At 40.1% G+C, this 27,150-nt stretch overlaps 1 protein-coding gene across 2 annotated transcripts in view; it reads right to left on the reverse strand.

Moving 5' to 3' along the window:
- SWAP70 (switching B cell complex subunit SWAP70) overlaps nucleotides 1-27,150 on the reverse strand; it is a 108,655-nt gene that overhangs the window by 70,322 nt on the left and 11,183 nt on the right. The window contains exons 3-12 of one of the 2 annotated variants that reach the window (XR_009557731.1): nucleotides 25,051-25,224; nucleotides 24,127-24,354; nucleotides 20,377-20,523; nucleotides 18,525-18,633; nucleotides 14,404-14,585; nucleotides 11,669-11,776; nucleotides 9,381-9,547; nucleotides 8,767-8,965; nucleotides 8,552-8,648; nucleotides 3,609-6,159 (exon numbers count right to left, since the gene is read on the reverse strand). Coding sequence is in view for 1 of the 2 variants with exons in the window: in XM_035119357.2 (XP_034975248.1) it covers nucleotides 6,047-6,159; nucleotides 8,552-8,648; nucleotides 8,767-8,965; nucleotides 9,381-9,547; nucleotides 11,669-11,776; nucleotides 14,404-14,585; nucleotides 18,525-18,633; nucleotides 20,377-20,523; nucleotides 24,127-24,354; nucleotides 25,051-25,224 (1,524 nt within the window). In the remaining variant the exon portion in view is untranslated. Of the gene's footprint in view, nucleotides 1-3,087; nucleotides 6,160-8,551; nucleotides 8,649-8,766; nucleotides 8,966-9,380; nucleotides 9,548-11,668; nucleotides 11,777-14,403; nucleotides 14,586-18,524; nucleotides 18,634-20,376; nucleotides 20,524-24,126; nucleotides 24,355-25,050; nucleotides 25,225-27,150 lie in introns of those variants that run through there. The other variant, XM_035119357.2, reaches the window with a different exon arrangement.

Below are 27,150 nucleotides of genomic sequence, written 5' to 3' on the forward strand. Positions count from 1 at the left end.
AACTTCCGGTGTCACACAGCTGCCGGTCCCAGATTCTGCAGTCCGGGACTTGGAAAGTAAGGGTTAAGGAGATGTTGGTAGTGTTCTTTCCAGCGCAGTGCAGGCTGGAAATAATGGATGCTTTTAGCTTGATCCAGTGTTCCTCGATGTTATCAGAGAATTCTGAAAGCAGATGGTCCTTAAGAGTCGTTTGGAAGCAATCCTGCTTAAAGGGATCTTGAAGGGCTTGAGTGTTCATTTTGTGCCTTGGTTTCCTTCCTTGAAGCCTGCGTTGAGGTATAATCTTGATAGCCATCGTGGAAAAAATCTGGGAAGGAGAAGTGATCCCAGCAGACTTTAGGGATGCCAAAATTATCATTCTCTTTTCTTAAAAAAAGGTGACAGAGCTGATTGCGGAAACTATTGAGGCATCTCTCTATTAGCTGCGACCAGCAAAATTCTTGCAAGGATCTTAGCAAACCATCTCTTAACAATATCTGAGGTGACCCTTGCTGAATCCCAAAATGTTTTTCGGACTTCTAGGGGGACAGTGGACATGATTTTCACCGCTCTACAGCTTCAGGAAATATGCAGAGAGCAAAACCAGCCCCTGTATATGGCATTTATCAACCTGACTAAGGCTTTCAACACTGTAAATTGTAATGCCCTGTGGACTGTCCTTCTGAAAATTGGCTGCCCAGATAAATTTATAAACATCATTCAGCTCCTCCATGATAATATGACAGCAACAATCGCAGATAACAATGGCTCTCAAAGTAAACCATTCACAGTGGGATCAGGTGTTAAACAGGGTTGTATTATTGCCCCAACTCTATTCATTATTTTCATTGCCATGATCTTACACTTTGTTGAAGGGAAACTCCCCACTGGGGTAGAAATCATATATTGAACAGATGGAAAGCTCTTCAATCTGAGCAGGCTGAAAGCAAAGAGTAAGGTTACTGTAACTTCCTTCATAGAGCTTCAGTATGCTGATGACAACGTAATGTGTGCATGCTCAGAGGATGACCTCCAAACCATCCTAAATATCTTTGCAGAAGCTTACGAAAAGCTTGGCCTATCGCTCAACATCCAAAAAACCAAAGTGCTGCACCAACAAGTACAAAATAACCCCTCTGCAGCGCCACAAATCCAACTCAATGGTGTAACATTGGAAAATGTTGATCACTTTTCCTACCTAGGCAGTTATCTTTCCACAAGGGTCAACACTGATGCCAAAATCCAGCATAGCCTGAGCTCTGCGAGTGCAGCTTTCCCCTGATTAAAGTGCAGAGTGTTTGAGGACTGGGAAATTTGCAGGGAAACCAAAATGTTTGTTTACAAAACTATTGTACTACCAACCTTACTGTATGCTTGTGAAACATGGACCACTTACAAACGCCATCTCCAACTTCTCAAAAGATTCCATCAACCGTGTCTCTGAAAAATCTTACACATCACTTGGGAAGACAGGCGAACTAATATCAGTGTACTGGAAGAAGCAAAGATCACCAGTGCTGAAGCAATGATTCTTCAACATCAACTTCGTTGGACTGGTCATGTTCTGCAGATGCCTGATGATCGTCTTCCAAAGCAACTACTCTATTCCGAACTTAAAAATGGAAACTGTAATGCTGGTGGTCAACAAAAGAGATTTAAAGACTGTCTCAAGGCAAATCTTTAAAAATGTAGTATAAACACCGACAACTAGGAAACACTGGCCTGCGAGCGCTCCAGTTGGAGAACAGCCTTTACCAAAGGTGTCATGGGTTTTGAAGACATTCGAACTCAGAACCCAAGGGAGAAACGTGCTACGGGGAAGGCACGCTTGGCAAATCCACACCATGATCAACTCCCGCCCGAGAACCAATGTCCCCACTGTGGAAGGACGTGTGGGTCCAGAATTGGCATCCACAGTCACTTACAGACTCATTGTTAAAATTGTGTTTATGGAAGACAATCTTACTCAGCTACGAGTGATCGCCAAAGAAGAGGAAGAAGCAATCTGCAGCACTTTGCCTGCACCATTATTTTGCTAATCTACAGAATAGGCATACAGGAGACTGATGGAACCAGAGGCTAAATGGTGTGGTCTCTATGAGGACTGAAAATGCTTATTCAGCACCACCAAATGGCTATGACTTTTCTCTGAGTAAGACACAATGAAGATGATTCAGCTGAGGTCAACAAGAACCTCGGAACAGAAGATAGAATGGGAAGACGGAGCTGGAGAGAAGCAGAGAAGTATCCCAGCGAAGTAAAAAGTTCTTCAAGTGGCCCGCAAGTCGTGGGTGAGGACCCCAAAACACTCACTGCCTTATATAGGACACAGACTATAATTTCACCCATCCCAGTAGTGGCTAATCCATCTGACAGCCATAGTTCACAGTATCAGGCAGAGGTCTACCTCCTGCCAGACACTTTGCCCAGAAGCTTCTATGTTGCAATGGATATGCTCTTCCATTAACCGATGGCTAAGCACAGGAGAAAGGATAAATATTCCATCCAGGGCCGGCTCTAAGGCAAGGCTGGGTGGCGCAGGGCTGCCAGGGGGGCACCCCCGCTGCAGTGGCGCTGCGCCTGCCAGACAGCCGCAGTGGGAAACGGGGCGGGGGGGGCCACCGGAGCAAACTTCGCACCATGGCACCCGATATGCTTAAGACGGCCCTGATTCCATCTCTTGAAGGAATTAAGATACATATAAAATAGAAGGGGTCACAGAGTCTGTGTAGGTCCTCCCCTATCAACTGTGGGTGAAACTGCCCACATCTTGTTCGCTTAAGAATCTTAACAGAGGTGCACCCAATTAAACTCCATAACATGCTCCAGTGTTGCTGAATTAAAGACTGTGATCATCAAAATCTCTATCACAGGGTTTCATGTTACAACCAAGACACATGTGGGTTTATGTCATTGTGTGAAGTGGCTTCAAGTATCAACACAATTCAGACATGTATTACAAGAGATGTAATACAGACATGTATTACCTAAGACATAAAGGTGAAGTGTGCCTGTAAGATGCAATATGTTCTTCATTCAGTTTGATATTTAATGCTATTTATCCCACCCCACCCCTGACCTATTAAGAGATGAATGAAAGCAAGGAAATTACACTTAATTCGTTTTAATAGATGCTCTAGTAAAAATGAACAGAACATGTGAAAACAAGAATTACTGGTGCTTCCTTAAACTGCTACAATATACTACTGCAGTAAGGAAAAATATTAATGGTTAGATTACCTAATGCAACTTAAAACTACACATTAAATTGGACATCATAAATACAATCCCAACTTGTTTCTCAGATTTTAACCAAGTACAATAGTGCTAGTACAGTATTGGTAATTCAATGTGAATGCATCATCAGCATAAAAAGAATGCTTATTGTACAGCAACTAAAAGTCTGAGAAACTGGATTTCATTAATATTCATGCACATAACCATTTGTTGATTTTTTAAATTAAAAAATCAGTTAATAAAACAAAAAAATAACCTAATTACACAAGTATCCCAATATAGCTGATGCTCTCCTGTCTTACTTGGTAAAAGTCCAAAATCACTGGGCATGGGGATCACACTTCAGCCGGCATTACTACTGGATAGAATCCATGAACTTCAAGACAACTTACATGAAACACTCTTGTATATCCCAGTCAAATGAATAGAAAGAGCTGCATAGTTCTGCCTCTGTGCACCCCGCTGCCTGCCATGAGCTCCAGAGAACAGACCCTACTTCAAGGTTATCACTTTTTGTTCCTGTGGTAGGAAGGCACAAATAATTGAATAATACATACTATTATATATTCAAATACTTAAGTATAAAATATTAAATTTTACATTTATGTCAAAATAATTTACCAAGTATTAGCTGCACCAATATTCAGGCTGTACAGAAAAACTGTACAAGTTTGGTAAGCAAGGACAGTTAGTTAACAATTTGCATGAGCAGGTGTCTGTAATTCAAGAAGTAGTTGGTTAGCAAACAATGCAATCCTCTGCATGTTTATTCAGGAAATAAGACCCAGTAGGTTCAGTGGGACTTACTCCCAGGTAAGTATGCACACAGGCTTGCATCCATAGACTTTCATAGTAAGTTACACAAATTGTTTCAGTCAAAGAAACGCCTACTGTCAGCAGTAATTCCCAAGTTGTACACCATGAGAAGGACTGACAAAATGTGTCCTGAAAAACTAAGCCGCTATGGCAAAAACATCTGCCACCCAATGCAGCAGTGATTCCCTTTTTGCTCCAATATATGAGCTGCAGCAACATCCCAAGCAACACTCCAAGATTCTTTAAAGCCTACAGCACAGTAGAGGGAGGAGGAATCCTAGAAACATTAGCACTGCCCAAGAAAGCACAGTGCCACCCCTACCCATTACTCACTGGGTAAAAGGGAGTGTGGAACACTTGGCAGGTAGGATTGGACACTATTATCCTGCAGTTGCAGAGATTATACTGTCCATTATTTTGAAAGCTGAATGGAGATATATATCTAAGTGAAGAACAAAGCATGCCTTTAATTTTAACCCAGAAAGAAAGACTGCTTCTCAGGTATCAAAAGTTTGAGCAATGCAAGTCTACAGTGAATATGTATAAATTATGTGTGTGTGTGTGTGTGTGTGTGTGTGTGTGTGTGTAAGAGCGAGGGAGAGAGAGATTCAATACTGATTTTTCTTAAGTGATATATGTTTGAAGCACAATGCTTGATCTGAAAAGTTTAGCACACACCCAAGGGGAGGGAGAAATCTCCCCAGCACATCAATATTTCAGGTTTCCTGGCACTGTAATTTTTGAGTTTATCAAAGGTAGACAGGCAGCAGGAATACTGCATATAAGAATTCCTAATACAAACATTATTTAAATGTATGTTAAGTGAAATGTTCAGGGGTACACTTTGCCAGTATTAGGCTAAGAATTCCTAAGCAGACTTCCTAGAAATAGAACAGGATTGCCAGAATTCTGACAAAAGGTTTCTCCCAAGAAAGACAAAACATATATTCCTAAAAACTGCAAACAGTTGTCCAAAATTTGCAGATAGCTACTGCTAAAAGATGAAAAATCAAACAAAGCCCAGGTGCTGCTTAAAGTACTGCTAATCACCCACTTTCTCCTTACACACTTCAAACTTGTTAAGATTCAGGTGCTACTCCCACAAAGTTGTTTTCCTGAAATAGCACCCAATATCTACAGAGAAAGGAATTATGGGGAATTTCAACACACAGTTTTAGCGGCTAAAGCTACTGTGTTTCTCCAGGAGACTGTGGACTGTGGTAGCATGCAGAGATGAAAAATTTACATAATATTTTACAGCCTCAAACCAGTTCAAAGTTTGTTAGCTGAAAAGGTATTTCAATTGGGCCTTGTTTCACTTCTCCTTCCCTTAAGCCAGTGCCAAATTCTAAAAATCAAGTCAGTATCAGAACCCCCATATTTTCCTCATCTATACCAGGGGTTGCCAAACGGTAGTCCATGGATCACTGGTGTTCCATAAGCTTCATTCAGGTGGTCTGTGGATATGTGGTTGAACAGGCGCTGGCATGTCTGTTGCATTCAATATTCATACTGATTTTTAATTGTTTCCTTTAATTCTTAAATCATATTCTATTGCATTACAGTTTGAATTCTATGGAATACAATAAAATACAATGTATAAGAATTAAAAGAAGCAATTTAAATGCAATTTAAAAGTCATTCAGTATCTAATGCAGTGCATTACAATTGCCACTACGTGCAAAAAGTAAAATAAAACAAAACTGAGTGAGCCATAAAGATCCTCAGCAATTTTCAAGCAGTCCATGGAGGAAAAAGTATGAGAACCACTGATCGACAGAATTCATTTCAAACACAATTCGTGTGCAGAAAACCGACACTTTTGACCTCCTGCCAATTCTGCTATAATAATGCTCCCTGTATGTACAAGCATGAAAATGCATTAGATATTAATGTGCACCAGGCATTTAATATTTTGTAATCTGGTGCAACTTGTTCATGGAAACCTTGAAACAAAGCTGGTATAAAATTATTCCTTTTAGATTTCTTATACACACACACACACACACAACGTTCATTGCTCAGAAGTGCCCCTTTTCCCCTTCCAACTCTTCTCTCTCTGCTCAAGTTCAGCTTCAGTGAAGGCTGCTGGTCCCCAGTTTGTGATCAAGTGAGGATTCTTGGAACCTATAAGACACAATATGTTACTTGTAGTACTTTAAATAGGTATGACCCATTCCAGATCTGGCCTTGCTTAGTTACTTGCAATAAGTTGTGCCATAATATAGATGCCATCGAAAGTAATGCACATGGACAGAGATCTCGGCACTTGGATGTGCATCCCATGAAATCCCAGAAATCTTTGGTTTCTGATCTAGCAAACAATGTTCATATCATTTTCATTTCAGGGTGATAGATTTTTCAAAATTATATAGCAAGTTCGAAATCGGACCTGATCGTTATAATTCTGTAGAACTGTGCCTATTATTAAACCAGAATATAACTTTTCAGTGTTTGACCTTTTTTGCAAACATTATCCTTCTCATCCCCAAAATGTCATGCACCTAATTCCGTTGTCATTCCTATTTTCCAAACGGTGAACTGAGAATTGAAGATCGTGGCTGATGCTCTCTAAAGCCTATGAGGTTGGGATTTGAACCCAGGCTTCCAAGACTGATAGACAATATTCTAGCCACCATCCTAAAATGATTTGAGAATAGTTGCTGTGTTAAGAATGTTAAAATAATGGCTTGTAGTCATTCTACAATGAAGAGCCCTAATATACGAACTACACAGCACCTATGTAGCTAGGCAAAAAGTTAGCTAATCACATCTTCCTTTTTTCATGCTGTGCTACCTGGAGCCCAGTTTCTCAGTACACAAGCTGTAGTTTGCACCAATGGGCCACCTGGAGTCAGGAATTATCAGCCTTCTCTCCAACCTGTGCTTCGTTTATGAGATGTCCACTCATAGTATGTATGTATTTACAAATGGTTAATATTAGCCATGGACGTCAAATAACCCCAGAAATATAGGGAACGATTGCCCAATATCAGTCAAGTACTGTTCTGGGCTTTTCATGGGGAAAATATTTAAGAATTAATGGGTTTGTGTTACTGTAAATTGTATTGAACTTTTGCTTTACAGAACAAGCAAGATATGGATTTTATAAATAAATTACTATGGAAGCGTGAACAGGATTTTATCTCAAGCACATTTTCTTGGAAATCTGTTTAATTCTATTTTGCGGAAATTCTGTCAAATAAATTTGTTTAGTAATGATGTGTCAGAGCCAATTCTCCAAGATCCACCAGCTTTTCAAATAGTCTTTGGATCATAGTGAGTAATAGAGAAGCTCTTACCCTAATGCCAACTGAAGCAGCAGCATATCTCTTATCAGAATTTAACTCAGAAACCTGACTCTTGCTGAACCAATAGATTAAGCTCATAGGAATGGTTAGTGCTTGCTGATATATCACATATTTCCTTCATTATGTTTTTACTCAACAAGGATGATTAAACAGGAAATTGAAACAGCAACTTCCTCGCTTCAGGAAAAACACTAAGAAGTACCCTGCTGAAGCTCAAATTGAACTAAAATGCATCTCATAGCTGATAAGAACAAAACTAGAGTATGATCTCCACCACAGCTGGAATGTGAAACGTTATAGAAATAGTCAAAACAAAAATGGGATTGTGCTACCATGTAGGATTTGCCATTTTCTTTATTAATTTCATTTCACTTCCTTGACAAGCTATCCCAGGTGGCTTATAAAATATAATTACAGTAGGATCACTTCTTATGCAGAGATTATGTTCCGGGGGACTGTGTGTAAAGCCAAAATTGCATACAGTCAGAACAACCCCAGAACCACACTAACACACAAACATCTCTACTTTTCTGAAGCCAGCACACCGAGTGGGCCTGGCTCACAATGCAAGACAAAGAGCTTTTAAATTCTCCACCCCTCTTACTGGGCTCTGGGAGGTTTCTGGGAGATCTCGTGGGAGCCTCCCAGAGTCTGCACAAGACCTTCCCTGAGCCTGTTAAGAGTCTGAGAGCTTAAAAGTGCTTTCCGCAGTGGGAAAACCCAGTGCATAAAGAGCTTTTAAGATGCTCCCAGAGCCCAGTAAGCATTTCTGACAGCTTTTAGCTCCCTGTCTTGCATGCATTTAAGATGTGTGATATCAGGTTGCTGGCCACCAAACGCATAAAGCTGTGATCACCCAGGTTAAATGCGTGTAAGTTATGATCCTACTGTATAAAATAAATGCAATATACCATTTAAATAGGGGGGAAACCCCTACCAAAGAGTGCTTGTGAGGAGTCTTGCCATGCAGCTGCCTACAATCTCATCTGGCATTGTTTGTTTGCAGCACAGTCCCCTTTATTCAGATTTAAAAATAAAAATAAAAATCATGTTTTCCAGTCTGCAGCATTTCCCAGTTCACTAACAGGAAGTGCAGCCCAGGCTGACTCAGTAACAGTTCAGACTTCTTGGAAACCACAATAGGTTACTGGAGATAAAAATAGCAGCACTCATGTGTGGATTCATGAATGAAAACTGTACTTTCCTACCTGGTTCAATTAATCGAATTAATCCCTCGTGGTGAGCAACTTTATCTTTCCAACTCTTGGTCTTGTTTGCTGCAACTTCCAACTTCTTTTTGACCTCCTAAAGCAAGATTAGATTGGTTTAAGCATTAACAATACATGGATACTCAAATGATAGAAGATTTCTGCTAGTGCCACTGCCCAAACATTTTACTACCTAAAATAGTGCACTAGCTCACCTCATATTGTTCCAGTGCTTCCTTCCTATCCAGTTCCAGTTGTTCTAACTGTTGCAGGGCAACTTGAAGAGCATGTTCCTTCATCATTCCCTGGTTTTCCAACTCCTGCTTCTCTGCTTCAGTCACCTCAATGGCCTGCTGCTGCTCAAAATGCCATTTCTCCAGTTCTTCTCTCTTGGTAGACTCTTCCTCCAGTAGTCTAGAAAGAGTTTATAGTGATTGGGAAAGAGTGTATACATTAGGAACAACACTATCTATTTGATTAACAATCAAAAATAGACAGAGTTATTCTCCAGAACTAATAAAGAGTTGCGTAGAACAGGTCAGTGGGAGGGTTTCATGTTCCCCCATATAAGATTAGCCGATTCCCATGGGATGGACTGACAGACAACTCTGGGCTGAGAGACTCAGTTCGCTGCCACCCACACTACTGAATGCCAGAGGCAGAAATACAATGAATCAAGGACAAGAGAATTCTGCCTGACTGCAGAGATATTCAGGTTGCGTTGTCACTTTCCAAATCTATCTCTCTTCAAGCATTCCACTCTATTAGATACATGAATGGCAACTCTCTCAAAGATTTTATTCTTATTCCTATAAAGATATATAATGACCTGGCCTGAAGTCTCCTGACAGTCTCCTCATCCTGACGTGCCTGTTTTTCATCCTCCAAGGCCTCCTGTAGCTGTTTATACATTTCCTCGAGTTCCTGGACTCTCAGCAAGTACTGTTCTAGCTCAGATGACTTCTGGGCTACCTGTTCTTCCATTTTCTGTCTCACCTAGTGATATGGAAGAGAAGGATGCTTCACCATACTTCACAACAAATAACAGCATTCATCATGATAGCCATGTTCAAATATATAAAAGGATGTCATATAGAGGAGGTTACAGGTAGGTAGCCGTGTTGGTCTGAGTCGAAACAAAATAAAAAAATTCCTTCAGTAGCACCTTAAAGACCAACTAAGTTTTTATTTTGGTATGAGCTTTTGTGTGCATGCATACCAAAGCTCATACCAAAATAAAAACTTAGTTGGTCTTTAAGGTGCTACTGAAGGCATTTTTTTATAGAGGAGGGAGAAATATTGTTTTCTGCTGCTCCAGAGAAGCGGACATGGAGTAATGGATTCAAACTACAAGAAAGAAGATTCCACCTAAACATTAGGAAGAACTTCCTGACAGTAAGAGCTGTTCAGCAGTGGAATTTGCTCCCAAGGAGTGTGGTGGAGTCTCCTTCTTTGGAGGTCTTTAAGCAGAGGCTTGACAGGCATATGTCAAGAATGCTTTGATGGTGTTTCCTGCTTGGCAGGGGGTTGGACTGGATGGCCCTTGTGGTCTCTTCCAACTCTATGATTCTATGATCCTTCTATGTAAGAAAGATCAACCACCAGGTTTCCCATCCCCCAAACCCTCATAAGAACAGCTAGAACTTGGCCCCTCTTCGAGGTATTTTGGTTCTGAATTCATTACTATACTAGAGGGATGGAATACAAAATATTCAAAATTGCCTTTACTTCCAGCAATGATCAGCATGCCTTTGTTTCTTACATTTTAAATGAAACTGCAGGCTTCTGCAATATGAAATGTTATGTAAACTTTAAAACTCAGATGATTAACTGGTAAGACTTAGTTAACCCCTTCATCTTTACACTGAAAAGGTACTGACTTGGTCCCATGTTTGTCCATGTAACTGCTACATACCAGGATGGAGAGTGGCAAGGGAGCGGCGAGGTCTTTGTGATACACCAGCAGGAGTACCAGATTGGCTTCAACAGTGTGTTTGCCTTCTCATGCCGCCCAGTATGCTGCAGCAGCTCAGGTAACTGAAGGACAGGTTCAAAGATGCCATACAGCTTTCTCCTGTAACTATGACGTCATCTGTCTCCTTACGGCAGTCTTTCTCGAACTTGGGTCTCCAGCTGTTGTTGCACGACAACTCCCACCAGCTCTGACCCCTGGTCCTGCTAGCTAGGGATGGTGGGAATTGTCGTCCAACAACAGCTGGAGAGAGACCCAAGTTTGAGAAACACTGCCTTGCCATTTCACAGTTTGCCTGCCCATTTCAAGCTTCTTTGCTTCCAAAGCATTCAGTCTCTCTGACCCAACTCTATCTCGTCATTTCCCCTTTACTGTTCCTTCCATTCTGCACAAGCTAATGTTTTTTTCTTGTGCCCAAAGAAACAAGGCACTGTACAGCATGATGCAACATTGACACTGACTCAACTGCCCACAAGTTTACAATCTAAACAGACAGATATTGAGGAAAAGGCACACAAGGATACCACTCCTTGATATGCCCTAATTCCTCTGTGCCAGTTAGCTGGTCAAGTTCAGAACTATACATCACTCAGCAGAATCCTGAATCAACAACGTATGAATTTTGATTTTTGTTGTCTCACTTACTGCTTGCTTTGCTCTTTTTATTGTTTTATTTTACTGACTTTGTCACCTGGGATGCATTCAGATGCAGTTTGATTATGTTAGTGTCACAAGTTATGATGCTGGTGCTTCTGTCCCAATTTCTAATGTTGCTTTTACCACTGCAGGACATGTTGCACTATAGAACTGTGGCTTTTAAATCAAAATATCACCAAGTTGTGCTAAACTTTAAACTGCATGCCTCAAATCTCATTACGTGTGCAGTGGTGGCATGATCATGAAAAACATGGGAATATCACGACGTAAAACTCCCATGATTTTCCACGTTAATGGAGTTGCAAACAAAAATTTTATACTAAAAAAAATTAACATGGAATTAAGCACTAAACTTTCACCAGATTTCTAGGAGTCGCTTTTACATTGTGTGGAAGATCACATAAAACATAGAAATTCAAAGTAAAGGAAATGTTGGGAAGATACAATGAAGTGCTGTCTGAATGTAGCCTTACTCCCCTTGAACTTACCATTTTTTCTCTCTCCAGCTCAAGACTGAATCGATCTTGCAGTTCCATTTGAGTCTGCAGACGTTTGGTCTCCTCTTCTGAAGCTCGAGCTGCAGCTTCCTCGAGTTGCTGTGCCAGAGAAGAAAGAACTAGATAGCTCCCACTAATTTATCTATATGCACAGATACAGATAGACTATTTCTCACTTTATTGCTGTGACATTTGGTTTTTTAAATTGTATTTTCATTTTAATGGTTTGTAAATCAATCTAGAAACAAAATATTTTTGAAGGGTGGGATATAGATTAAAAATCAAAACAAATATCTTCAATTAAGCTGAAATAATTCTCAGGCCCTGGAATCATGAAGCTGCAAGGATAGAAAGGTCTGAAATGGTGAGATTGTTTAGCAGACTTTACAGAGGCTACATTCAAAACATTCCTAACCAAGTAACTCACATCAACCAGAGAACAAACAAATTTAATAAATTGTTGTTGTTGTTTTAAAAAAGGGAACAAACGACACAGACAAACAACAGCACACAGGAGAAAGTTACACCATCACTACCTGTCAAACAGGATATAAGATTAGTTTACCATACCTAAGCAAGTGAATAGTGCCACATGCCAAAATGATGGTCCTATTAAAAGCAGATAAGCCACAGCATACTCTGAGCCCCACAAAAACATGGGAAACAATAGGCATTACCAAAGACTCATGCACACACTCATGCGGAAGGCATGGGCCAGTATTACTTTGGTTCTCTGTTTTTCTGGCAAAAGCTGGAGACCAGAGAAGCCTACACTAAAATGCTTCTGTGCATAGATGGGGGAGTGTCTGATTTTTTCCCCTCCCATCCTTCCTTCCAACAGTAGCAACAGCCTTTCTGGAGATATTTTTTAGAGGACTGAAGAGCCCCTGTGTGCTTTGGATCCCTGCATGTCTCTCCTACACATACTCCTATCCTCCTTTTTAGCCAAACTTTGCTGTCTCAAGGTGAGAAAGTATGCAGTGCTACCTTACTTTACACAACAAAGGAAGAAGATTGGGGAGCTGGACCCAAGAGTTATGAATGGTAACTGCTTTGTCCTTTTAGTGCCACCTGAAAATAATGTACTACAGTGGTACCTTGGTTCCCGAATGGCTTGGCTCCCAAACAAATCAGCTCCCAAATGCAGCAAACCTGGAAGTAAGTGTTCCAGTTTGGGAACGTTTTTTGGAAGATTCCGTGGCTTCTGCACTCTTTTGAGTGCAGCCAATTGGAAGCCGCGCCTTGGTTTTCAAACAGTTTCAGGAGTTGAACAGACTCCCGGAACGGATTAAGTTTGAGAACCAAGTTTCCACTGTACAGTAATATCAAAACACAGTTCCCTGTTCACTACGGCATTCCTCCTGATCCCATAACTCTCAGTCTATGTGATTGGGGTATGGTGTGGGGTGGGGAGAGATGTAGCTGTGGGGTTTGGATAAGCTACATGGCCTGTGACTAGCATCTTTGAAGTGGTGGCTGCACTGGGTGAAGTAAGACAAGTTCAGATCTTCAATCCATCACTGATACGATCAAATATGCCCTCTGTCAACAATTCAGTTGTGGGTCTGAATTAGGTGCTTAATGTGCTACTAATTTAATCTCTCCCATTTGTGAATCCCTGAGACTTCACATCTATCACAGGTGTTTAAAACCCAGCACGCAAATTTTCACAAAGTCTGTACCCTCAGCAACCTGCCGAAGAGACAAAATGTCAGACAACATTTCTACTAGTCCTTTGCATCTGTCAATTGCTGCACACTTCCACTTTCACTACTGCTTGTATACAAGAGTCAGCTGTTGTACAAGGGAAAACACAAGTACATTGCACACACAAAAATCAGATGTTATACAACAAGTGTCCACTAACACAACTGTTGCATTGGATTCCTTTGTAGCACAACCTTTAAACTCCGCCAGCAGAAGGGCTGTGCTAGTGGACAGAGAACACCGGATACGGCTCTATGCATATATCACGTTTCATCTGTGGAAATACCATAACCATTCTGACATCACTGTGATCTAGTTAGCTAGTGAGGCCCAAGCATCCTTTTATTAATTTGAAGCACAGCTCTATTGTATTTTGTGCACGGTATGCCCATGCATATGTAAATAAAACAGGAAGGAAATGCCAAGGACCTGAAGCTTTTATCTTCTCCCAGATCTGTAAATTCCCTTCATGTTGAACTGTGTGCCTGTCACCATTCAGGAAACCACCTCCCCTTGACTGGAAGACAATCAAGGTAAGCCATGTTCAGATTACTGGAATAATATTGCAACACTTTTACATCAGACCCAGCTCCTCAATAAAATACCTTGGGGGCTTTATTATTTAGCATTTCTGTTTTGCATGAGCTTTAAAATGAGAATGGTTGTTGCTCAAGACACACAACCTCCGTCTCTTTGTGTGGTGGAGAAAAACTTGGAGAGTTTATTGGAGAGAAAGAACATCTAATCAAGAAGAATTGTTCGAGATCTTCAATTTCCTGGGGTAATACAGGAACAGAAATCTGAAGAAGCATCATTTTCACCACCACCCTTTCTTCTCTGAATGAACTGAATGTTTGATTTGGGAACAGGACAGTTCACAGAGCTTGATTATTTGAGACAGATTTTTTTAGGGCATAGTGCCAGGAGATTCTATTACATTGTTTCAATGTCTTAATCAGAGAACATACATTCTGTTAAGAAGCACAATTTGTAACAATATTTAACAGTGCATAACCCACCTTTCGAACAGTCTCCAGTTCCTTCTGCTTATTCTCATTTGCCACTTGGAGCTCTCTCATCTGCCTTTCCAGTTCCTCTTGCTCAGCCTGCAATTTCTGGCGTATCTCTTTACGTTTCTGTCGTGCCTCCTTGTGAGGTGGAGGGCTACTTAATCTCAATAGATTTACAGTTGTCTGAATAGCTGTTTTGTTTAAAAAGAAAAAGGAGAGAATGCACATGATCCATTTATCAACAAGAATATTGTTTCTAAGTATACAAATTCCTTTCCTGCAGCTGTTAGGTCTGATGCCATCTAGACTTTTAATGCTGCTTTAACTACCTACACCAGAGTTTTCCAAGCTGTGTGTCGCGACACATTAGTGTGTCAGCTGCAGTGTCTACGTGTGTCACGTGACGACTCCCCGTGCTCCCCCTGAGGCTGGAAAGGGGTTAGTTTAACCTCCGGTTTGCTTGGAAAACTGAATTACTGTGTCGTGAAATGATGCATGTCTTAAAAGTGTGTCACCAACATGAAAAGTTTGAGTTACAGGTAGGTAGCCATGTTGGTCTGATGTAGTCGAAACAAAATAAAAAAATTCCTTCCAGCAGCACCTTAGAGACCAACTAAGTTTGTTATAGGTATGAGCTTTCATGCGCATGCACACTTTCTTCAGATACACTGAAGCAGAACTCCCCAGGCGCTTATATATAGTCAGATGGTGGGGGGGTATTACTCAGAAGGGTGAAGGGAGTGGGTGATTGACAGACTGATAGCTGTTGATGACCGTTAAGGACTGCAAATGGTCAGAAAAAGCAAGGGGTGAGAATTCCTTCCAGCTTTATCATGTATAACAGTGATGGGCAACCTTTTGAGCTTGGTGTGTCAAAATTCGCCAAAAAACCGAGCATAACTCAGGTGGTGTGTCACTTTGAGGAAAAAACCCATGATTTCGCGATATTTATAGTTTAAATAACAAAAATGTATAATTGTAATATATAACTGTACTTAATAAACCAAAAACTAATTATTTAACCAAACCAAACCAAAACCCCCTTATTTATCACAAAGTGCCCAGAGTTGTTGAGCTTTCTGGGGGAAGCTGCTGACCAAAGTTTTGGGGTTTTTTTGGGGGGGTTCCCCAAAGCTGCTGCACTTTTGGGGGGGAAAGAGAACAGAAATGAATGATGAATAATACTTTCACTGGAACTAACACGCAGCGAACATAGTCTGCCAAAGCGCAAAAAAAAAAACCCAGCACAGAACGGGTTAAAAAACGAACACTGTTACACCCAATCATTCTCTGCCAAAGAGCCAGAAAAAAGCACAGAAAGGGTTAAAAGCCAATCTCTGGCTACCAGCAGCAACAACAAAAAAGGATCCGGGTTTTAACAGCGGAGACAAGCTGTAGAATGAGTGGGAGAACAAATGGGGGGGGAGACAACAACAACAGCGCGAATGGGCTGATGGGGCGCGCGCCAGCAGTGAGGGCTCTGCGTGTCACGTCTGACACGTGTGTCATAGGTTCGCCATCACTGATGTATAATGAGATAAGAATCCAGTGTCTTTATTCAATCCAGGTTTTAAGCTTGGTTTTAAGTTTAAAGGTCTCCGTGGTTTTAAGCTTGGTAATAAGTTGCAGTTCAGCAACTTCTCTTTCCAGTCTATTTCTGAAATTCTTTTGTGATCTTGTATAGAATGTCCTGGGAGATTGAAGTGTTCTCCTACTGGTTTCTCTGTCTTGCGATTCCTGATGTCAGATTCATGTCCATTTATCCTTTGGCATAGGGTTTGGCCTGTTTGTCCAATATAGAGAGCTGAAAAGTTTGGAAAGCTCTGCCCTACACTGTGGTCACCAAAGAAAGAATATCAGTATTTATATTAATTCCTGTTCTCCACAGAGTGGTGTGGGAGCCTGAAGTATATTATGTCACCAAACCCAACCACTTTGTAGGTAGTCAGATTATGGTGATGCCAGAAAGATGTGGCGGTAAAAGCTCAAGTTACAGAACACAAAACAAATAGTAAGGCAAGGAAGAGCCAATGGGGGGAGGAATTCTTTACAGGCTGCAGGATTGCAGCCTAATGGAACCTTGTTGTTGTTTAGTCATTTAGTCGTGTCCGACTCTAGCTATCTTTAATTCCATGAAACTCTCACTAAATGTAGTGGGTCTTACCAGTACAGTTCAGTACCAGTTAACAAAAACAGGGGTGAGCTTTTGTCATATATGGCTTCTTGTTTTGTATCATTAAAAAGTTTTAATTCAGGAGCACCACATGGGTGTAAGACTTTGCATAACAGATGAACTTATATTTAGCAATGAGTACTCCATTATAAGTCAAGTTGATCTCTGGCTGAGCTTGAGGCTTGAACACAGGTCTCTCAAGTCCAAACCTGCTATGCACCCACCCCTTCCAACTCTCCCTATACAGACACATTCTGAGAAACAGGTCTGGGAGGTTTGCAGCTTGTTACTTTAAGGCTTGTTTTCTTATAAACTAACATTAAAAATAGTAAATATAGACACAGCTGTAGTGGTCCTCCAATACTGCTTGACATCATTCTCCATTTTAGTCCCTAAAGCCCATAATTTTCTAAATTGGCACTATAAAAACATAGCCTGTATTTTCTGTACTACTGAAAGACCAGCACACTCTGCTGCTAAGCAAGCAGCCCAGTTATCAACTGATATAATTATAGCTGCGGCAGCTTCAATACCACAAAAGTCAAATGCTAGTTTATTTCTGTACTTTGTTGCTTCTTTTGGGTGGGGGCAGTTAGTGAGAGACACAGTGTGTAGAGAAGGGGAATTTACAAAAGTACCATTTTCAGAACTGAGACATTGTTCACTATTCAGATTGCTGCAATTATTAGTACACGGTACTTTTTAGTACCGTTCATATTAAAGTAAGTTCTTGCTAAAGGACAGAGATTTCAAAGGTATCATTTACAGCGACTTCTGCAAAAAAAAAAAAAGCCCAGCCCAGCTTCATACTGAATAAATGAAATTTTGTAATGTGTAGTGATGACTCATTTTTTATTGCAACAGTGTTGAGCTTATCGTTAATAGCTGTTCTTAACAGGGGAGCTGAAGTATTTATAGCTGTTAATCTGAGTTCACAAATCAGTATTATTTCTGAAACAAGATAATCAAAGACCCATACAAGTTTCCAGACTGACACTGAAAGAAATCTGTCAAGTTGCCATGTCTGTAAGAAGACTAAATAAAAAAATCCTTCCAGTAGCACCTTAGAGACCAACTAAGTTTGTCATAGGTATGAGCTTTCGTGTGCGTGCACACTTCTTCAGATGCCTACCTACCTGTAAAAAGACTGGTAGCATGTGAGGTTTCATGTGTGGCATGTGAAACACATCATGGGTTAATAATGGATTGGTGTATTCTCTGGTTCTAATCCAAAGTGAAAAAGGAAAGGATGCTCCTAGTTTGCCAGTCTAAATGATAATGCCACTCTTTTTCACCTTATAATGCCAATATAATTATACATTTCATCATATATATTTTAGGTGCCAAGAAAAAACATTCCTCTTCAACCAGGCCCTTGGCTGATTAATATTCCTTCAGCCATTCTTTTTCTCTTTTCTTTAATATTTTATTTATCATTTTTGATTTTACAACAAATAAAGTTGCAAATTTTAAAACATACAAATTAAGTTGACTTCCCTCCTCTCCTTCTATGGTCCTTTTTCTTTTTTCCATTGTTCCGTATTTCCTTATTTTTATTCCAAAATTTCCTTACAATTATACTTTAACAGCCTTTTGAATATGTATGTGGGGAGGTGGGTTATTGTTGTTTTTGTTTTAATTATTTACTTGTATTTTTATCTTGTTATTTTATTCTTTGAACCACCCTGAGATGTTGTGATGGAGGGCAGTATATAAATAAAATAAAATAACACATAAAAAGCATTAAACAAAACTAGATTGCTATGTAGTGTACATGCAAACATGGCAAAAAATATTTAGATTATTTCTGCTGTTCCTGATTTTTAAAAAGGATAATTTTTTTCCAAGTATACTTACATACTACATATTTCCAAACATACTACATATTTCACAGCTTTCCCCAGCTAGTCTTAAACTCCCAAAGGTGTGTGTGATAACACAGAAACGTCATTCTCACCTTGAATCCACTCCTGCCTCTTCTTCTTATCAGAGGCACTAATCTCATAACATTTCTCTAAGCTTTTTATAAGAAAGAGACATTTCTTTCCATCTTTGTCAGGCAAAGCCTAATTACAGAAAAACAATAATTTCCTTTTAAATGATAATATAATAACAACACAATATATCATTGCATACACAAAAGTTTGCAAATATGTATCTTCTAGTAAAAGTTAGCTCAGAAGAACCAAACAGAGAAAAATGCACACCCAAGAACTATATATATATGGACACCATTCTCTGCTTGTGTATAAATAAGCATGAATAAATAATGTTGTTGTTGTTTAGTCGTTTAGTCGTGTCCGACTCTTCATGACCCCATGGACCAGAATATGCCAGGCACCCCTGTCTTCATAAATAAATAAATAACATAGTTATGTCTAAAAACAGGCTTCTAGTAAAAAAATTGGGGCAATTTTTTTTCTGTTTTCTGTGACGGAACATGGAATAATAACATGGTGATCTATTGACAAAGTTTGAGAATAGTAGGCTATTGCCCTGTACCTTCGAGCATCTTCACTCTATAGCTATAACTTCTCAGTGACCAAGGCTGGGCACAAATACAAGCATGACCGCTAAGCAGAATGTTTCTAGAAAAACAGTTTTTCTGTTCTGGGCAGCCCCACGCTGACATACTGAAGTCTGCCATGGATGCTGCAATAGCCCCACAGTCACTGAGCTATGTGTATGGCAGGGGACCAAAAGAAAAACTGCTTGGGTTGGGTGCCCTTGGTAAGACACATCCAACCCCCAAAGTAGTCTTTGCAGGGACATGTGCTAGCACAACAAACACTACTTGCTCATCTCATAGATAATCAACATCCATGATTCGCTATGAATAAAGCTAGTGATGTATGGAAGTGAGAGCTGGACCATAAAGAAGGCTGATCGCCGAAGAATTGATGCTTTTGAATTATGGTGCTGGAGGAGACTCTTGAGAGTGCCATGGACTGCAAGGAGATCAAACCTATCCATTCTGAAGGAAATCAGCCCTGAATGCACACTGGAAAGACAGATCCTGAAGCTGAGGCTCCAATACTTTGGGCACCTCATGAGAAGAGAAGACTCCCTGGAAAAGACCCTGATGTTGGGAAAGATGGAGGGCACAATAAGAAGGGGACGACAGAGGGCGAGATGGTTGGACAGTGTTCTCAAAGCTACCAACATGAGTCTGACCAATCTGCGGGAGGCAGTGCCTGGTGTGCTCTGGTCCATGGGGTCATGAAGAGTCGGACACGACTAAACGACTAAACAACAACAACATGATTCGCTACAACCGAAGTGATTAACTTTGCTAATGACAATAATGAAACTGGAGCAACGTAACAGGGACACCTGCTCCTGATATTCTCTTTGCTATGTCAGTAGGATTACAGGAAGCTTCTTTGTCCAGCAATGGGTTTTACAACCATTTCGTGATTAATATTCATAGCTATTCATGCATTTTACACTTATGCTAAACTGCTGAGCACGTTAATATCATTAGTTCTTGCTGGTTTCATACGCACTTGTTCCCAAAGCCTATCACCCTAAGCCAACATTTCCCCACACATACTGCGTAGTTCCGAGCTGAGAAGATCTGCAATACATATAAAAGTCTACCTCCCCCCATTGGAATTAATAGAGCAGCCCACCCCAGTAAAACCATACAGTAAAAACCATGTCAAAGAAGTTAAAAACAGACAGCAATTAGCCATTGTGGAAAGATGTATTCTCAATTGCCTACACAGAAAAATTTAAATTATATTGGCATCTATCCTCGGGGGGGGCATTCCATTGTGTACTTTTACATTGCATGCATATTTTTTTACCTCTACAGTACAGTTGCCATCCAATATAATCTCTCCTCTTTTGTCTTTTAGGTCTTCGCTAACATAGTACGATATAATACTGGGTTTTAAAACAAACCAGCGTTCAGTCCAGTTTTTCCTTTTGTGGCCCTTCTTCCACATATATCCCTGTAAAATAGAAATGGCTCGTTTTAATTATTTTAGCATTAGAATTTCTGGCTTAATAGTTCTGAAGCTAAATCCAAATGTAATTAATACATTTTTCTTATTTCAACAGACATGGATCAGGTCCTTTAAAATATTTTTTCCTATTAGTTCAAAGATAAATTTATGAACCCATTTTATGAAAAAGCATCAAATTAATTTCAGTTTTAAACCTGTCTTGGTTAGGAAGAAAATATTTCAACTATGCCTGCTGAAACTTTAAAAATTGCCAAGAACAATAGCAGCCGCCCTGCATAACTGAGGGAATATTGCTTAGTACCAAAACCAATAGGAATCAAATATATAACAGATTTTTAAAAACTGGAAGTGTGTAGTTTTCATATAAGCTTCCATTCAATGACCCATCCAGGTCATTACTTCACTACATCAGTCTCTGAAAAGACTATACATATGTACGTTTCCTTCAGCTATAATATACACATACCGTTTACAATTTATAGAGCAAATATCCACAGTATTGCTACCACTATCCAGACGATCTCCCCCAAAAAAGCTCTACAAGTTTGGCCAATGGCAGGTGTTGGTGCAGTTTAAAATACTGATTTCTTAATTTGGGGTTCAAAAAAATAGAAGTCATCTTATACATGGGGGCATCTTATATACTAAAAAAATACGGTAGTTAGAAAACATTTCACTAGCAGGAAACTTATACAATCTGTACAATAATACCCTCCACAATTTTTCAGCAACTCTATGCCAAATGATTAATTCAGATGTTTTTTGAAGAGGGTATTGATAGAATGTGGAAATCAAGAACTGCAAAAGTGGAATAATTCCTGGCTTCCAAACCTAGTTTGAAATAAGCCATAGATGTGAAAGAGTAAACTATGGTTTGTGCATGACCTGCAATCCAAGACCAAACTGTGCTGTCTGATCATAATCTGTATGGCAAGTGCAAACCATGGTTTGTTTGTTCAGATGAAGTGTGAGTGTCCAAGACACCTACAGCTTCTTCAGGAAATGGAAAACCAAGGAGGACAAAGCTATCAATGGTTACTAGCCAAAATTTGTTTACTGTATTTAATTTCCAATATTTACAGACTGCTTTTCAACATAAATGGTATCAATCAATCAATCACACAATGCACCAGTCACATAATATGGTATTTATTTAAAACAATAAAAATGGGCCTAATACTGTGATGACATTTTAAGTAATGGCTATATTCCACTGTCCACTGTCAGAGGCTGTATGCCTCTAAATACAAGTTGCTGGGAACTGCAAGTTAGGCAAGGTTCCTTGCATTCAGGTTCTGCTTGTAGGCTTCCCATGGGCATCTTGTGAGAACAGGAAGCTGGACTAAGATGAGCCTTTGGCTAAATGAAGGAGGGCCCTTCATAAATGTGAATGGTTTGACACCACATCTAAGCCACCACAGTATCTCACCTTGCATCACGCAAACATCACACTTCACACAAACCGTACTGTCTCCCACAGATGTGCACAATCTAGCATGGGCTCAGTTCAATATGCATGTATGTGAATGCACTCAGTAAGTATATAAAAGCACATGTGGTTGAGGCCCACAATACTTCATTAGCCATCCAAAGGTACTTATTTAACCGCTCCACATCTCATTTCCAGGCTTACAACTGTGACAAAGGCTCAGCAGAGGAAAATATATTTTCTCCTCCTTTACTTACAGGACATTCATTTTATTTATTCATATTTATTTTACCCTTACCACATTTGGGTCCTAACTATGAATACAGTTGTCAAAATAGCTCTACTGTACATTTAGAAAGCAGGGAGACCTACCTGCTGGATTTATCCACTTTGGGTAAAGCTATTCAAAATAGTATCACACAGAAAGAGAGAGAAATGCAAGTTTAAAGAACAGGGCATTCCATTATTTATGCAATCATATAATCTGCTGACTTTATAGACTACATTGACAACATATATTATGTAAGAGCAGTGAGTCATATTTATGATTGGCAAGTGGTACAGGGGAATCTAGAATCATACAAACCCAAGAGAAAGGACTTCCTGGTTTATTTTGAAGCAGTTTGTGGGGAGATCTTGCTTGGAACGTGTGCTACTCTAGTTTTCCCCCTGTAGATTCAGGTGATAGAGAATGACTACTTAGCTTCTTTTGAATGGACTTCCTGGTTTGTTTTTAAACTTGCTCCACCCCATCCTGGTCTACCTTAGCAGAGACTGTTTCCCATAAAAAAACAACAGAGAAAATCCAGGATTTTAATGTAGCTGTGACAGGGCAGTAGCATATCAACCCAACAGTCTTTCAAAGTAGCCCAGGTTTGCTGTACAATTAAACTGATGGGGAAGATGGGTTGCAGAGAAAGCCGGGGGGGGCGAGAATGACAACCCAGCAGTGTAGTCCAATGTTGTTATCCGGTCCCTTTGACTTTTTTAAATGTGGGAAATGCAGCTGAAGCCAACAATCCTGGGGCGAAGTTGTCACCGGTGGCATAAAGACTTAAATAGGTACATTCACATGGAAGGCTCAAATCCTTTTTAATCAAAACAAAACAAAAAGTTGGCTGTTTGACCTGTGCCAGTGACATTACTGTAGCCATTATGAGCTACAATGAAAAAATATTAATAACAAATATTTTTAGAATACACTGCTTGCTTTTTACAAGGATTTATTTAAATCCTGAATTTATTCAAGCATGGACATCTGAACCTAGGACCCTGTAAATCTTGGCTCACACACTTGCTTTCACTAAACTTAACACCCTAGTGGTGTTTTGTTTAAGCAAGCTCCCCTCGCCCCCACTCTCCTGCACCTGCACCTCTGAGAAGGTTCCTGCTTCCTCTTTATCTCCCCACATGGCTGCATGTTTCAAGTCATATTCAAACTTGAGGCACCACAACTAAGCAGCAGAAGGCTTTAAAAAGTACTGCACTCAAGACGACAAGCCTGAAGAAATTCTGCAACACTTCTCTGTAGTTCTTAGCATCCCAAATATTAAAGGTACAGTATGTTGAATATATTACACAAAGATGAAAATATAGTAATCATGCATGTTAACTATTAGCAAGTCTCCCATCACCCAAATCACTGGATTGTGATATAAGGGTTAATGTGAGCACCTAAATGAGTTGTATTCTTATTCTCAAACTCTGTTTAGAAACACTGTGTTACAACGCATGGGTATGATGCATCCTCTGATTACACCAAAGGAAAACAGAAATTCATACTTGGCAGATAATCCAAGATACTGAGAATCTTAACTTCCATTAAAACAAAAAGTAGTAGTAGTAGTAGTAGTAGTAAGCTTCTATATCTCAAAGCCACAAAAATGTGATTTGACATTCTGATTAATTCTCAGACGCTGTAGGAATGACAGTGGAGGATTTTCACTGATTTAGTCCCTTTGATGACCAGCAGAAGCAGAATAAATTTATGCAAAATAGAAACATCTAAATTATTTTTATATAGGTTGCAGAATCTGTCTTATCGTAATGTAAAATTTGACAACCTTGGTGCAAAGTTTTGTGATTTAGTCAAAAATTCACATATTTATCTGTATAAATTATGTATACCAACATGGTTAGCACTTGCATGAAAATCTCACCTGTTTCAATACATCTAATATAAGTTCGTTGAAGACTTCATTAATTGCCATAGATACTGTTTGCCTATCCATCCCTTTGCTAAATCGACCACTTCCAATCAGTTCAATCAATTCCCAAGCAGAAAGACCTTCCCAGCTGGTATCGAGGCTGATCTTGTAATGTTCAAACTGTTCTTGATGCCAGCCTAATCCCATGACTTCTGTCAGTTTCTTAAGCAAGTATTCAATCTGTACAAAAAAAGACAGCACAGATTCTGAACAAGCCATCCATATGAAAACAAAAAAGATCAGTGACTCTTCCTACACTGTCAGCTTTGTCAACTCAGCACAGTGCCTCCATATCACCAAATGGTTCCTACTCTACATTTCAGACTGTGCAAACATGAAGGAGAGGAATGCTATACACTTTAGGAATAAAAGAACGTTTAATCTCACTGCACACAGGCATAGCTGCCAAGTTTTCCCTTTTCTCGCGAGGAAGCCTATTCAGCATAAGGGAAAATCCCTTTAAAAAAGGGATAACTTGGCAGCTATGCACACAGGTGGTGTAGTGACAATAAAGGTTTATTTATTTTATTTATTCCCTAAGGTGCAGCTGTTTGTCCAAGGTAACAAACTGCTGCCTTCCTGAACATACCTAAAGAGAGTTGCAAATATGGAACGTTATAGAAAATGATGATCTCTTCCTTTTTAGAAAACGTGTTGTTGTGATCCACAGCCCATTAGAAAAAGCCAGAAGAGTCTGGGGAAGGAAGTGTGTGTGTGTGTGTACTATTGTGTTCTAATTTTACTGCCAATACAATGTTGCTCATAAAGATTTGTTTCTACAACTACTTCAATGAAACAGCAAAGTCAGGAAAACACAGCCAGTTTAGGCATAGCTGGACAAAGAACATTCGGATACTTGAAATAATAATTTCCTACCTCTTCTGGTACAATGACTAGTGGATATTTGTCCTCAGATAGGAAATTGAAGATGACCCACACTTTAAAAGCATCATCATCAGAAAGGAGCAAGGTATTTCTTGCAAGGTTCTTTCTGGCACACAGAGTCCAACACATTTTATTGAATTCGATTTTGTCGAAGTTTCCTTGAACCTAGTAGAAGCAAAGCAGCATTAATGATTGAAAGACACCCAGTGAGGAATAACAGCAGCAAGATGTCCTAACACCTGCAGAAAGAGAAAAAGTTCGTAAGAGAGACCCAAAGCTAAAACAAAACATTGATTTGGTGGGCCTCCTTAAATGCCCCATAGCAGTCGCACCACCACAGAGAATGTTCTGCCCAAAGCAATATATGTCACACCTCCTCTACTTGCTCAGGACAAGTAAGAGTTGTGCAGGGTACGCAGTGCTGGATTTACATACAGGCTGAGCAGGCTGTAGCCCAGGGCCTCATAATCTAGGGGCACCTCAGCCTCTTGCCAATTTGTGTTTGTTTTTTTTAACAGGCAGCTTTTACCATCTAGGGACGCGGGTGGAGCTGTGGGTTAAACCACAGAGCCTAGGGCTTGCCGATCAGAAGGTCGGCGATTCAAATCCCCGCGACGGGGTGAGCTCCTGTTGCTGGGTCCCAGCTCCTGCCAACCTAGCAGTTCGAAAGCACCTCAAAGTGCAAGTAGATAAATAGGTACCGCTACAGCGGGAAGGTAAACGGCGTTTCCATGCGCTGCTCTGGTGCTGACCACATGACCTGGAAGCCGCAACCCCAGTCGGTCACCTAATGGGCAGGGGTCCCTTTACTTTTACCTTTACTATCTAGGCCTAGCTGCTTAGTAACATTAAACACGTGACATATGAGTCTATTACTGTTCTGACTTTGTGTATAGTGTAATGTTATAACATAGCTATGATTCCTCTATGAATGTTCTGTGTGAGTGTCTTCATTAATTACATATTTTTGTAAACTTATCATAGGTTATAAATTTATAAACAATATTTTATTAATTCTAAAATTTCAGCCATGTTCTACTTTCATTGAGTAGATGAAGAAGATAACAAGGTTTTGTTGCTCATGATCAGAGGCTATTAAGTTTGGACTTCCCAAGGTCTTCTAGCCCATAGGTCTAGCTTTAATTGGGACCTATGGGGAAACACTTGAGTGACAGATTTTGCAGTGATCTATCTATTCCACTTTTACTCTGCTACTAGTCCTTAATAGGCTACAGCCTGGAGAATCCAAACTTGTGCACATAGTGAAATCATTACCAGCATGTCTTTAAAATAGGACAGGGTGAAGCTGAGCCAGCTGTACAAACTGGGCAGAGAATGCCTATGCTAGCTCTGGCTACAGGAAAATCTCTCTTAATTCTTCCATGTTTTAAGGGCAACTATGCATAAAATGGCAGCAGCATGGCAATCACGGTTGATGCTCCCCAACCCAGCCTGAATTGCTATGCGGAATAGCCAGCAGTTCAGTCTTCAAAGAGTAGATAGTTAAAACCATGAGCCTTCAGGACATGACATGTTTTGATTTAGCACAGCTTATTGTTAATTAGGGGTTTCAGCTATTCAAAATCCTTACTCTAGTAAAAGGAACGTCTGCTGCTCTTTGCTTCTTTTTGCCTGGGCATTTGTCCATGCTCCCTTGGTGCAACAATGCAGACTTTGTTAAAGGGCAACTCAGTCTCCACACTGAGCTAGAGAAATAATTCATTTGCAATCAGGACCACAAGAGGAAGTATTCTGAGAGCTTGACCGGTGTGGTCAATAAGATTTACATGGGATATGTAAAGCAGAATAACAGGTTTCCTGTGGAGCCAAGAGCCCATTGTTTTTTCTTGCACAGATTGTCACTACTTCTCACAGGGAAGTGATATCTGGAGTAATCTATGAATGGGCACCAGTTGGGGGGGAAACAACCATAGCTGCCAAGTTATCCCTTTTTTAAAGGGATTTTCCCTTATGCTGAATAGGCTTCCTCGTGAGAAAAGGGAAAACTTGGCAGCTATGGAAACAACAGAACAATATACTGAATACAGCCAGCCAGAGTTTCCAGTTTTCTACCAAAAGAATTGGGAGGGA

Source organism: Zootoca vivipara, chromosome 1 (assembly GCF_963506605.1).
Source record: "Zootoca vivipara chromosome 1, rZooViv1.1, whole genome shotgun sequence".
Lineage (NCBI taxonomy): Eukaryota > Metazoa > Chordata > Lepidosauria > Squamata > Lacertidae > Zootoca > Zootoca vivipara.